At 61.6% G+C, this 11,909-nt stretch overlaps 2 protein-coding genes across 2 annotated transcripts; both read left to right on the forward strand.

Annotated features, from left to right (window-relative positions):
- The first annotated feature begins 307 nt into the window (after positions 1-307).
- On the forward strand, positions 308-7,493 carry ENTREP3 (endosomal transmembrane epsin interactor 3). Its single transcript, XM_054397045.1, has 12 exons — positions 308-526; positions 1,167-1,223; positions 1,362-1,472; positions 1,655-1,780; positions 1,884-1,991; positions 2,127-2,287; positions 2,405-2,504; positions 2,594-2,678; positions 4,303-4,884; positions 5,126-5,194; positions 5,902-6,167; positions 7,323-7,493. The coding sequence occupies exons 1-12, from the start codon at positions 308-310 to the stop codon at positions 7,491-7,493; spliced, it is 2,055 nt and encodes a 684-aa protein (XP_054253020.1).
- An 802-nt stretch (positions 7,494-8,295) lies between these two features.
- LOC128978891 (lysosomal acid glucosylceramidase-like) lies at positions 8,296-11,909 on the forward strand. Its single transcript, XM_054396927.1, has 12 exons — positions 8,296-8,339; positions 8,494-8,640; positions 8,708-8,796; positions 9,013-9,204; positions 9,280-9,426; positions 9,560-9,693; positions 9,779-9,951; positions 10,537-10,774; positions 10,892-11,116; positions 11,230-11,393; positions 11,557-11,682; positions 11,810-11,909. Exons 1-12 carry the CDS (start codon positions 8,296-8,298, stop codon positions 11,907-11,909), a joined length of 1,779 nt encoding a protein of 592 aa, XP_054252902.1.

Consider the following 11,909-nt stretch of genomic DNA (forward strand, 5'->3'; position numbering starts at 1 on the left):
GTCGGGAGCTCTAGGCCGGCTCTCCGGTCAGGATGCGAAGGTACCGGTGAGGCTGTTCCCGGGAGTATTCCGTGAAGCTTCTGGCGCCCCCCGGATTCCCCGTGGCCGTGGGCGCTGCCCTGAGTCCCCCTCCCGGGGTGGGGACAGAGAAGAGCCGCCGTCAGCATCTCCTCCGGGAGGCGAAAGGTGGAGCCCGGTCCGTTCCCGCAGAGCGTCCGTTCCTGCTTCCCCTGGGCCGGTCCGGTCCTGGCGAGGGGCCGCCGGGTGCCCCGGGGCCGGCAGCCCCCTCTCGCCCTCCGGGGCAGCCATGCCCTCCCCCAGCGACTCCAGCCGCTCTCTGACCGCCCGCCCGGCTCGCAGCCTCACTCAGCTCCGCGTCCAGAAGACCTGGCTACAGATCCTGCTGGTGCTGGGCTTCATCCAAGTGATCCTGGGCGTCTTGATTGTCACCTTCAGCCTGGTGGCGGCCACCATCACGCCCTCCACCAAGATCCGCCACTCCTGCCCGTCCTGGGCCGGCTTCTCGGTGAGTCTGGGGTCGAGGCGATGCGCGGGGGATGGGGAGTCCGGCACTGACCTGCCCTGCCGGGTCCCTGCAGCTCCCTTGGATGCTGAATTTGTCGCCGGTCCCAGGGGAGTTCAGCCCCGCGGCTCCCCCACCCTCTGCCTGTGGCTGCCGCGGTGCATTGTGGGAGAATCCCAAGGGTTCCCCCAGAGTGACTCTGGAAGGGATGGGGACCCCCAGAGCGGTGCTGGGGGGCTGGATACGGTGCGTGCTGAGCTGGCAAACCCTGGGCAGGGCTGCAGCTGCAGGCAGGGACGGGCTGTGGGATGCTGCAGTGTGCCAGGGCAGGGGACTGGACAGGCCTGGAGCTGGCCCTGCCCTCTCTGTGCACAGGAACCTTGGGGCAGACCCTGGGTTACCCCACAGTGACCCTGCAGGTTTGCTGCCCACAGTCCCCAGGCTCTCCAGTGCCCTGAATCAGCAATTTCTCCTGGTTTGTGGTGCCAGGGCTGCCCCTACGCCCCTGCTTCTGCTGCTCCTGGGCTGGCTCCAGGTTCACAGGGCTTGGGGGGGCTCTGTCCAAGGGCAGGGGCTGCTCTGGACAATGCTGCCTGGCAGAGACCCCTCCCCATCCTCACTCTTGGGCCTTGTGTGTCTGCAGCTGGCGCTGTCTGGACTTGTTGGCATCGTCTCCTGGAAGCGGCCACTCACTCTGGTGGTAGGTTGGGAGGGAGCTCTCTGCAGGTGGGAGGGGTCCAGGATGGGGAAGGCAATACCAGGGGGCCGAGTAGCCCCTCTCATGGCCCTGGATGTGTCATGTGCATCAGCTCCCTGCTCCCTCTCTTCCCTGCTGCAGATCACCTTCTTCACGCTGCTGTCGGTGCTGGGCGTGATGCTGAGCCTCGCTGGGTCCATCCTGTCCTGCCAGAACGCGCAGCTGGTGAAGTCCCTGGAGGCCTGTGAGAGGGTGAGGCTGGCTGGGGGCTGCCACAGTGGCCCTGCAGTGCTCCTGCACAGCCAGGCAGCTGAGTGCAGCTTTTTCCCTGGTTGCGGAGCTCTGGGGACCTGGGAACCGTGAAGCAGTGGTGGGGACCTGGCGGGTGGCTCGGTGGAGAGCACAGTGTCCCTCACAGTGTTCCTTGTCCCCAGGAGAGGGACTCCTGTGTCTGCTGCCAGATCCGCTCAGAGCCTCCCCCCTCCTCCTGCAGCCACCAGGGCGAGATGCTGACCATGTTCCCCAGCCCCAACTGCCGGAGCATCCAAGTAGCACTCAAGGTGGGGGAGCTGGGGTTGGGGGGAGGGAAGGGCATCCTGGGGAAGTGGCTGCACACCCAGCCATGCTCTGTGGGCGTCTGCAGCTCACCCCACTCCTCCCCAGGACCTCCTCTTCAGCGTCTGTGGCTTGACCACCTTCTCCACCATCATCTGCAGTCTCTCTGCTGTTGTGTGCTGCATCCAGATCTTCTCCCTTGACATTGTCCACGTGGTGAGTTCCAGCCCTCGCCCAGAAGCAGATGGGGCTGGGGGGCCCCAGCTGGGTTCAGATTAAGACCCAGGACACAAATCCCTTGCTGGATGCCTGGGCAAGGGATGTCAACTTCCCCTCTGCTCCCTTCCACAGCTGGTCCCTCAGCGCTCAAGCTCTGTGACCCTGGAATGCACGTCCCCACCTGATACCTTCCTGCAGAGCATGATGGACTTTGAGGAGTTTGTGCCCCCAGTGCCACCGCCTCCCTACTACCCACCTGAGTACACCTGCAGCTCTGAGACCGATGCACAAAGGTGGGAACAAGGCTAGGGGAGTGGGATCACTGTGGTACAGGAAAAGGGGGGACCCCATCTGCCCCCCAAGCAGGGCTTGTGCCACCTGATGTGGCTTTTGTGTTCTTGCCTGTGCAGCATCACCTACAACGGCTCCATGGACAGCCCTGTGCCCCTCTACCCAACAGACTTCCCCCCTTCCTACGAGACTGTGATGGGGCTGCGGGGAGACAGCCAGGTGAGAGGCATGGGGGATGTGGGCAGGGGGTTGGCAGGGCGGGGCTGGGCTCCTGCTCTGCCTGTGCCCTGACCCTGCCTTTCCTGCAGGCCACCCTGTTTGACTCACAGCTGACAGATGGATCTCACGCCTGTACCTGTGACCGTGTCCCCTCCATCGTACTCAGTGGAGAAGGTGAGCATCTCCCAGCAGCCTACCTCAGCCTGGAGGTAGGGAAGACCTGGTGGGGGGTGGGGACTGACCTGTACACACAGGAAAATCACACAGAAACATTCAGGTTGGCAAAGACCCTCAGGATCACCCCAGTCCAACCGATAACCCTACTCTACAAGGTTCACCCCTAAACCTTTTTCACACACAGAATCAACCAGGTTGGAGGAGACCTCCAAGATCATCCAGTCCAACCTATCACCCAACCCTAACTAATCAACCAGACCATGGCACTAAGTGCCTCATCCAGTCTCTTCTTAAAAACCTCCAGGGACGTTGACCTCAGCACCTCCCTGGGCAGCCTATCCCAAGGGGCAATCTCACTTTCTGGGAAGAACTTCTTGCTAAGATCAAGCCTAAACTTCCCTCTGCACAGCTTGAGACTTTGTCCTCTTGTTCTGTTGCTGGTTGCCTGGGAGAAGAGACCAACTCCCACCTGGCTACAACCTCCCTTCAGGTAGTTGTAGACAGCAATAAGGTCTCCCCTGAGCTTCCTCTTCTATTATCCCCAAGCACCACATCCAAATGAGACATTCAGGTTGGCAAAGACCCTCAGGATCACCCAAGTCCAACCCATAACCCTATGCTACAAGGTTAACCCTGTTCAACATCTTCATCAATGGCATTGATGAGGGGACAGAGAGTCTGCTCAGCAAGTTTGCTGAGGATACCAAACTGGGAGGCTTGGCTGAGACACCTGAAGGCTGTGAGGCCATTCAGAGACTTGGACAGACTGAGAGGAACTTAATGAGGTTCAACAAGGATAAGTGCAGAGTCCTGCAGCTGGGAAGGAAGAATAAACTGCAGCAGTACAGACTGGGAGGTGATCTGCTAGAGAGCAGCCCAGTGGAGAAGGACCTGGGAGTCCTGGTGGATAAGAAGTTCTCCGTGGGTCAGCAATGTGCCCTTGTGACCAAGAAGGCCAAAGGGGTCCTGGGGTGCATTAGGAGGAGTGTGTCCAGCAGATCCAGGGAGGTTCTCCTCCTCCTCTACTCTGCCCTGGTGAGACCTCACCTGGAATATTGCATCCAGTTCTGGGCTCCCTAGTTCAGGAGGGACAGGGATCTGCTGGAGAGAGTCCAAGGGAGGGCTGTGAGGATGATGAAGGGACTGGAGCACTGCCCTGTGAGGTGAGGCTGAGAGCCCTGGGGGTGGTTAGTGTGAAGAGGAGAAGACTGAGAGGGGATTTGATCAATGTTTATAAATATCTGAGGGCTGGGGATCAAGAGGGAGGGGACAGGGACAGCCTCTGCTCAGTTGCAGCCTGGGACAGGCCAAGGGACAATGGATATAAAACTACAGCCCAGGAGGTTTCACCTCAACATGAGGAGGAACTTCACTGTGAGGGTCACAGAGCACTGGAGCAGGCTGCCCAGAGAGGTTGTGGAGTCTCCTCTGGAGACTTTCCAGCCCCCTCTGGATGCATTCCTGTGTGACCTGTGCTGGATTCTGTGCTCCTGCTCTGGCACGGGGGTGGGGATTGGACTCAATGATCTCCAAAGGTCCCTTCCAACCCCTAACATCCTCTGACCCTGTGCCCCTACTCATCCTGGCAGCTCTTTGCTCACACCCCCTCTGTTCCTCGCAGTGTCCATGGACAGCGGGTCCCTGATGATGTCTGAGATCATGGACATCCCCGGGGACAGCAGCCCCTCGGAGGACTCCTGCCTGCTGGAGCTGCAGGGCTCCATGCGCTCGGTCGACTTCGTCCTGTTCCGCTCCATCCAGCGCAGCCGCGCGGACTACTGCCTGAGCGTGGACTGCGTGCGGTGCAGCCACCACGCACACAGCCCCACGCTGGGCTTGCAGGGCCCCTTCGAGGAGACCCCTCCCCAGCCCCGCGTGCGGGGGGAGCGCTCCTACTCCTGCTCCACGGCAGAGCCCGGGCACGACGGCGTCTTGGTGGGGGGAGCCGTCACCCACAGCTGCAACCGCCTGGAGGGGCTGTCCCGCTGCGTGGGTCCCTGCTTCCCCGAGGTGCGGCTGAAGGAGAAGGGCTCGCTGCAGGGAGGTGGAGGAGGCCCCTCCAGGGGGCCTGGCACCGGGCGCCACTCCCAGGGGCGGCGCAACAGTGAGACCTCCTGCCCCTCATCCCCGGCCCCGGGACTGAGCCAGCGCCCGCTGGTGAGGTCGCACAGTGACCCCGGAGTGCTGACTGCTGCTCATGCTGGTAGGTGGCCAGGGCTGCTGGCAGCCTCTGGGCTGGTGCGGGCAGGATGTGCTGCAGGGTTTGCCCACCCTTCTCTATGGCCAGGCTGTGGGATTCAAGCTGGGTTGAAGCAAGCAGTGGTGCCAGGGTTGTGCCAGTGGCGCTGGATTGGGAGGAAGGGGGTGGTGCTGGGTGTGTCGTGCTCCCCCGGGGGATCCACAGCAGAATGCTGCCAATGCCTGAGTGCTCTTTCTGCTCCCAGCAGATTTCAGGGAAGTACTTTATACCAAAGCACTGGAGGATGTTGCGTCCGACTCCTCTGCGGATACAGGTCAGGGCGCTGGGAGCTACTGGGATATAATGGAGAGGGGTGGGGGGAGGGTGTTTGTGTAGCCCTTTGAGGGTGATGCCCACCCCATTGGGGCTGGAACAAGGGGACCCATGGTGGTACAACTCCTGCCTACTCTGGAGGAGAGACAGCAGGACATGGGGGCTGTGGTGCCACCAGGAGCAGTGTCAGGGCATCTCTGGAGCCTCTGTTACAAGAGGGATGTGGACATGCTGGAAGGTGTCCAGAGAAGGGCCATGAGGATGAGCAGAGGGCTGGAGCTGCTCTGCTATGAGGACAGACTGAAAGAGCTGGGGTTGTTCAGTCTGGAGAAGGCTCCCAGGAAACCTTCTTGTGGCCTTCCAGTATCTGAAGGGGGCTACAAGAAAGCTGGAGAGGGACTTTTTAGGATGTCAGGGAGTGATAGGACAGGGGGGGAGGTGTGGAAAAAAATAGAAATGTGAAGATTTAGATTGGATGTTAGGAAGAAATTCTTCCCCATCAGCGTGGTGAGAGACTGGCACAGGATGCCCAGGGAGGTGGTGGAAGCCTCAGCCCTGGAGGTTTTTGCAGCCAGGCTGGATGTGGCTCTGAGCAACCTGCTGTGGTGTGAGGTGTCCCTGCCCAGGGCAGGGGGGTTGGAACTGGCTGATCCTTGAGGTCCCTCCCAACCCTGACAATTCTATGGTTCTATGTTGGCATCTCCACAGGGCTGTGCTCAGAGGCCTGCCACCTTCACCGTTCCCACTGTGACTCTCCCCTGCTGCTCCGGGCCAGCTCGGTGGGGAAGAGCAAACTGCTGCCCTCCAAGAAGGTGACACAGCAGCTGTCAAAGACCACGACTCGCTCCCTGGGGGACCTCAAGGTTTGCCGGGGCACCCGTGGGCTGGTGGCCAGGTTCTTGCAGAGACCCAAGCGCAGCCCAGCAGCTGGCGTGGTGGAGGTGCCTGGGCACAGCTCCCAGGGACACAAGCAGGTAGGTTGTTCCTGTAGCCACAGTGCCCCAAGGCACAGGGGCAGTTCCTCTTTGTTAGAAAGTCCCATCCACACCCTTGCCTTCCACACCCTATCCCTCCCTCTGTTCCCCAACAGCATTCTCCACGCTGGCCCTTCCACAGTCTCCATTCTCCTGCCATGCACTTCATAGTGCCAGGGCCCCAGCAGCAGGCAGGGACTGTAGGCAAACCCTTCTTCCTGCACCACTGCCCTTGCCCAGCCCCTCTGGGCACGGCAGCCCCTTCACCTCCATCCCCACCACAGCCGTGAGTGGGAAAATCCTGTGTGTTGCAATGGCTTTGGCTTTGCCCCTGAGTCACTGCAGTCTGCAGGCAGTTGCTGGGACATTCCAGCCTCAGCTTACAGGATGCTGGAGCCCTTGCGCAGTCCAGGAGGCCCTGACAGGAACAAGCCCATCCTTAATGACACATGGTGCACACCTCTGCCATCCCTTGCCACCCTTGCCCTCATCCCCTGTGTCCCCACCCAGCTGCCCCCCAAGCATGGACCCTCCAGCATGGCTGGGTGAGCGCAGGGTGCTGCGGGCAGGGATCACAGAACCACAGAATGTTAGGGGCTGGAAGGGACCTGGAAAGATCATCCAGTCTGACCCTCCTGCCACAGCAGGATCAGAGCAGGAGGAAGTCACTTCCTGTAATTCCCAGAGAAAATATTACTTAAGGTCCTCCGGGAAGAGCTACACTGAAGAAATGGTTGGTAAGGAAGGATGAGCTCAGACTAGGGCCAGGCTTTACATTTAGGACCACGGAGCAGGACCAGGGAAGGATCATCCTCCTGTACTCAGTGGTGAGGCCACACCTTGAGTGCTGTGTTGAGTTCTGGGCCCCTCACTAGAGGAAGGACATTGAGCTGCTGAAGTGTGTCCTGAGAAGGGAGAGGGGTTGGTGAAGGGCCTGGAGCCCAGGAGCTATGGGGAGCAGCTGAGGGAGCTGGGCTTGTGCAGGCTAGAGGAGGCTGAGGGGAGACCTCATTGCTCTCTACAACAGCCCAGCATCACGGGGCTTGAAGTTCAGATTGTCACATGAGAGGCTTCCTGTTCCAGCTGCCGCTTCCAGTTTTTAGGGTACTGGGATGCCAGCCACGGGGCTTGCAGCCTGTTCCTGTGGGCTCGCAGGTTCCCTGGAGCCCCTGGCTGGGAGCGGAGCGGCCCCACGAAGGCATCCACCTGCAGAGCTGCGGGGACCTGAGCTCCACCTCCTCCCTGCGCCGACTCCTGTCCAGCCGCCGGCTGGAGCGCAGCCGCCCCCGGAGCCTCAGCGGCGCCTGCAAGGAGAGTGCTGTCTGACAGCGTCCCCAGCCATGGCACAGCCTCTGTGGGCACTTTCCCGCTGTGGAGAGGGTGGTGTCCCGCTCCGGGCCATGCCCTCGGACATTGCTGGGACCTTGTTGCTGCCCCGGCGGGGCTGGGGTCTGCGCTGCTTCCCCGGGCGGGGTGAGGGCGAGGGGCTGGTCCCCTGGGGTGGCTGCTGGGGCCCTGAGACAGCCCTGAGGTAGCAGCCCTGTGTCCTGGGACAGCCACGTCTGTCCTCTGCCCTGACCACTGTGCCAGCTGTGCCTGTGCCCTGGGACAGCCACGTCTGTCCTCTGCCCTCTTCCCTGCCCTGGCCATGCCTGTTCCCTGCCCTGACTCCTGTGCCAGCTGTGCCTGTGCCCTGGGACAGCCACGTCTGTCCTCTGCCCCTGTCCCCTGTGCCAGCCCCTGTGCCAGCCGTGCCTCTACCCTGCGCTGGCCGTGCCTGTACGCCGGAACGGCCATGCAGACCCTTGCCCTGTCTCCTGTGCCAGCTGTGCCTGTTCCCGCGCCCAGCCCTGTGCCCACACCGGCCGTGTCCAGTTCCCGGTCCCTGCTCAGCTCCGTCTCCACGCCGGCCGTGGCCGGTCCCCTGCGCTGGCCGTGCCTGTCCCCGGGGCCGGTGCCCCCATGCCTGGCTGCGCCCGGGGCCGCGATGCGGGGCCGGTCCCGCGGCGGTCGCAGCCCCTCGCTAGAGACCCAATAAAGGTGGTCGCCACCCGCCCGCGGGTGTGTCTCCGGTAGCTCCGGGGGACGGAGGGAAGGGGCGGGGCGAGGCGGTCAGCTGACTGATCACATGATCGACGGGACGCCGGTCACCGAGTTCCCGGAGGGGGCTTTGTAGAGGTGGAGCGGTCTGGCCGGGTCCGGTGCTGGCCACCGGCCACTGCTCGGTGCCTGTTTGTGCCTCCCGGCTCTCCCCGAGGACGGGGGCGGTGTGAGCGGCCCGTGAAGCTCCCCCGAGACAGGGGCCCCGTTACCGTCGCGGGTTTAGGGCTGGACCCACCCAGTGCCGGTGCCGCTTCTGCTTCTGCACCGGCGGCGTGGGCGGAACGGAAGCCTGGGCACCCTTAAAGGCGAGGCCGCCAGCGGCTCCGGTGCTGCGAGTGAGGCCGGGCAGCCAGCGCGGCACCGGCTCGAGGTGTCACCGGGACAGGAGGCTTTGACGGTAGCGCGACTCACGGGCTCTGCCGCCCGGAAACCGGCAGGGAACGCGGAGGGGCCATGGGGAGCGCTGGTGCCGGTGCCCTGCGCTGGCTGCTGCTGCTGCTGCTGCAGGCGGTGCCCTGGACCTCAGGTGAGGGAGGTGGACATCGTGGTGGTGGCAATGAGGTGGTGTGGCTTGGGCGCCGGCGTGCCCTGGGACAGGGTCAGGAGCCCAAGGACTGTGCCAGAGCTGGGATGCCGGGGAGGTCCAGTGTGGGCAAAGGCAGCAAGCCGGTGCAGGCAGGAGAGCTCTGGCAGCTGTGTCCCCACGCTGACAGCTGCCCCTAACTCTGCCTATCCTCCCCAGGTGCGCGGCCCTGCAGCCCCAAGTACTTTGGCCGCGATGCCATCGTGTGCGTCTGCAACGCCACCTACTGCGACACACTGGACCCCGTGGTGCTGCCAGCCCGGGGCACCTACATCAAGTATGAGAGCAGCAAGGCTGGCAAGCGGTTGGAGCGCAGCGAGGGAAGCTTCCAGCGCAGCCTGCAGGCACCAGGTACCTCCTGCAGCTGGCAGAGATGAGCCAAACCCCATCTGTGAGCCACCATCATGCTGCCTTCCCTCCCTGCAGATCTCGTCCTGACCGTGGACACGACACAAAGGTACCAGAAGGTGAAAGGTTTTGGTGGCTCCGTCACCGATGCAGCTGCTATAAACCTCTTGTCCCTGCCAGAAGCAGCCCAGGACCACCTCCTGCGCTCCTACTTCTCTGAGGAAGGTGAGAACACTGGGGGGACCTGAGAGGGATGGTGATGGGCACCCCGCAGGTCCCTGCCTGATTGCTAGCAGGGCTTGGAGACCTCCTGTTCCACTACCTGCTTTTGCTTATCCCACACCACTGTGCCTGGCAGGGCTGGAGTACAACCTTGTCCGGCTCCCTATGGCCAGCTGTGACTTCTCCCTCCATGCCTACACCTATGATGATGTCCCCTACGACTATGAGCTCACCCACTTCAGCCTGCGAGATGAGGACACGAAGCTGAAGGCAGGTGGCAGGAGGGAGTGGGATGGGATATGAGGGGGTCCCAGGGGCTCAGCTCAGGTGGTCTTTCTTTCTCAACCTCCTGCAGATCCCCCTTCTGCACCGAGCCTTGGCTATGAGCAAGCAGCCTGTGTCGCTGATCGCCAGCCCCTGGACCTCCCCAGCCTGGATGAAGACCAGCGAGTCCTACGTGGGGAAGGGCACATTGAAGGGGCAGGCAGGGGATAAGTACCACAAGACCTGGGCCAACTATTTTGTCCGGTGAGGAGTCCCTTTGGATGAAGAGAGCTGGGGAGATACCCAGGGGTCCTCAGCTGTGGTGCTGGGGAGATTCTTGTGTGCTGTGTCCAGTTCTGGGCCCCTCAGTTTAAGAAAGTTGCTTGAATGTGTCCAGAGAATGGCAACAGAGCTGGGGAGGGGTCTGGAGCACAGCCCTGTGAGGAGAGGCTGAGGGAGCTGGGGGTGTTTAGCCTGGAGAAGAGGAGGATCAGGGGAGACCTCATTGAAGTCTACAACTACCTGAAGGGAGTTTGTAGCCAGGTGGGGGTTGATCTCTTCTCCCAGGTAGTTACAGAAGGAGAGGACACAGTCTCAGGCTGCACCAGGGGAGGTTTGAGCTGGATGTTAGGATGAAATTCTTCCCAGAAAGAGAGACTGGCCATTGGAATGGGCTGCCCAGGGAGGTGGTAGAATCACCATCCCTGGAAGTGTTTAAAATAAGACTGGATGAGGCACTTAGTGCCATGGTTTAGTTGGTGTTGGGTGATAGGTTGGGCTGGATGATCTCAGAAGTCTCTTCCAACCTGGTTGATTCTGTGTGATTCCCTGGCTCACCCTTCTGCCCAGGTTCCTAGATGAATACTCCAAGCACAACCTGACCTTCTGGGCAGTGACAGCAGAGAACGAGCCCACAGCAGGGCTGATCAACAACTACCCCTTCCAGTGCCTGGGCTTCACGGCTGAGCAGCAGAGAGACTTCATCGCGAAGGACCTGGGCCCCGCGCTGGCCAACAGCTCCCACGCCCGTGTCCAGCTCATCATCCTGGATGACAATCGGCTCCACCTCCCCCACTGGGCCAAAGTGGTGAGCGTGGGGTGGGGGCAGAGCCCCAGACCTGCTCCTGCAGAGCTCATCTGCTCCATCCACAGTGCTGGCTCCGTGCTGTCAGAGCTGGCAGTGCCCAACTTTTCTCCCTGCCAGGTCCTGGAGGATGAGGAAGCAGCTCGGTATGTCCACGGCATTGGCATCCACTGGTACCTGGACTTCATTGGACCCATACAGGACACTGTGGTGCCCACTCATGAGCTCTTCCCTGACTACTTCATCCTGGCCACCGAGGCCTGCATCGGGGCCCATTTCTGGGAGCGGGATGTGATCCTGGGCTGCTGGGAGAGAGGCAATCAGTACAGCCACAGCATCCTGACGGTGAGGACTCCACATCACCCCTGCAAGGCAGGCCCCAGAGAGGGCTGCTAGCACCTTCCCTCTCCTGTGGGCACCCCATTCCTTGGGCAGACATCTGGGCTGTCCCACTGCAGAACCTGAACCACTTTGTGGCCGGCTGGATTGACTGGAACCTGGCCCTAGACCTGGAGGGAGGCCCCAACTGGGTCAAGAACTATGTGGACAGCCCTGTCATCGTGGACCGCAGCGAAGGCATCTTCTACAAGCAGCCCATGTTCTACCACATGGGGCACTTCAGGTGGGTCAGGACCTCCCAGCATTCTCCCAGGTTCCAGCTCCCTGGTTGCAGTAGCAGCTTGTGGGGATGGGAAAAGAGCGAATTTGTCAGGGTGGGGGGTGAGGGGAACTTTTCTGGGGTCTGACTCCCTTCTTGGGGTTGTTTCTTGCTCATGCTTATGCAGTAAGTTCATCCCTGAGGGTTCCCAACGTGTGGGGCTTGTTGCCTCCAAGGAGTCCAAGAAGACAGAGCTGGAGTACACAGCTTTCCTGCGCCCCGACGGTGCCCTAGTGGTGGTGGTTCTGAACCGGTGAGAGATGCAGCCCAGCCCCCTAGCCTGAGACCCCATCCTGCTGGGGACCACTTGCACGTGGTTCCTCCTGCTTGGGAGCTGCTGCAGGTCTCACCCTCAGCCTGCTCTGCTCCTCCCTCTCCAGGTCCCCGCAGAACATCACCTTTGGGCTTGCTGACCGGGTTGGCCTCATCGCAGCTGTGGCTCCAGCCAGCTCCATCCAGACCTACCTGTGGCAGCAGTGA

The sequence above is a fragment of the Indicator indicator genome, chromosome 40, assembly GCF_027791375.1.
Source record: "Indicator indicator isolate 239-I01 chromosome 40, UM_Iind_1.1, whole genome shotgun sequence".
Classification (NCBI taxonomy): domain Eukaryota; kingdom Metazoa; phylum Chordata; class Aves; order Piciformes; family Indicatoridae; genus Indicator; species Indicator indicator.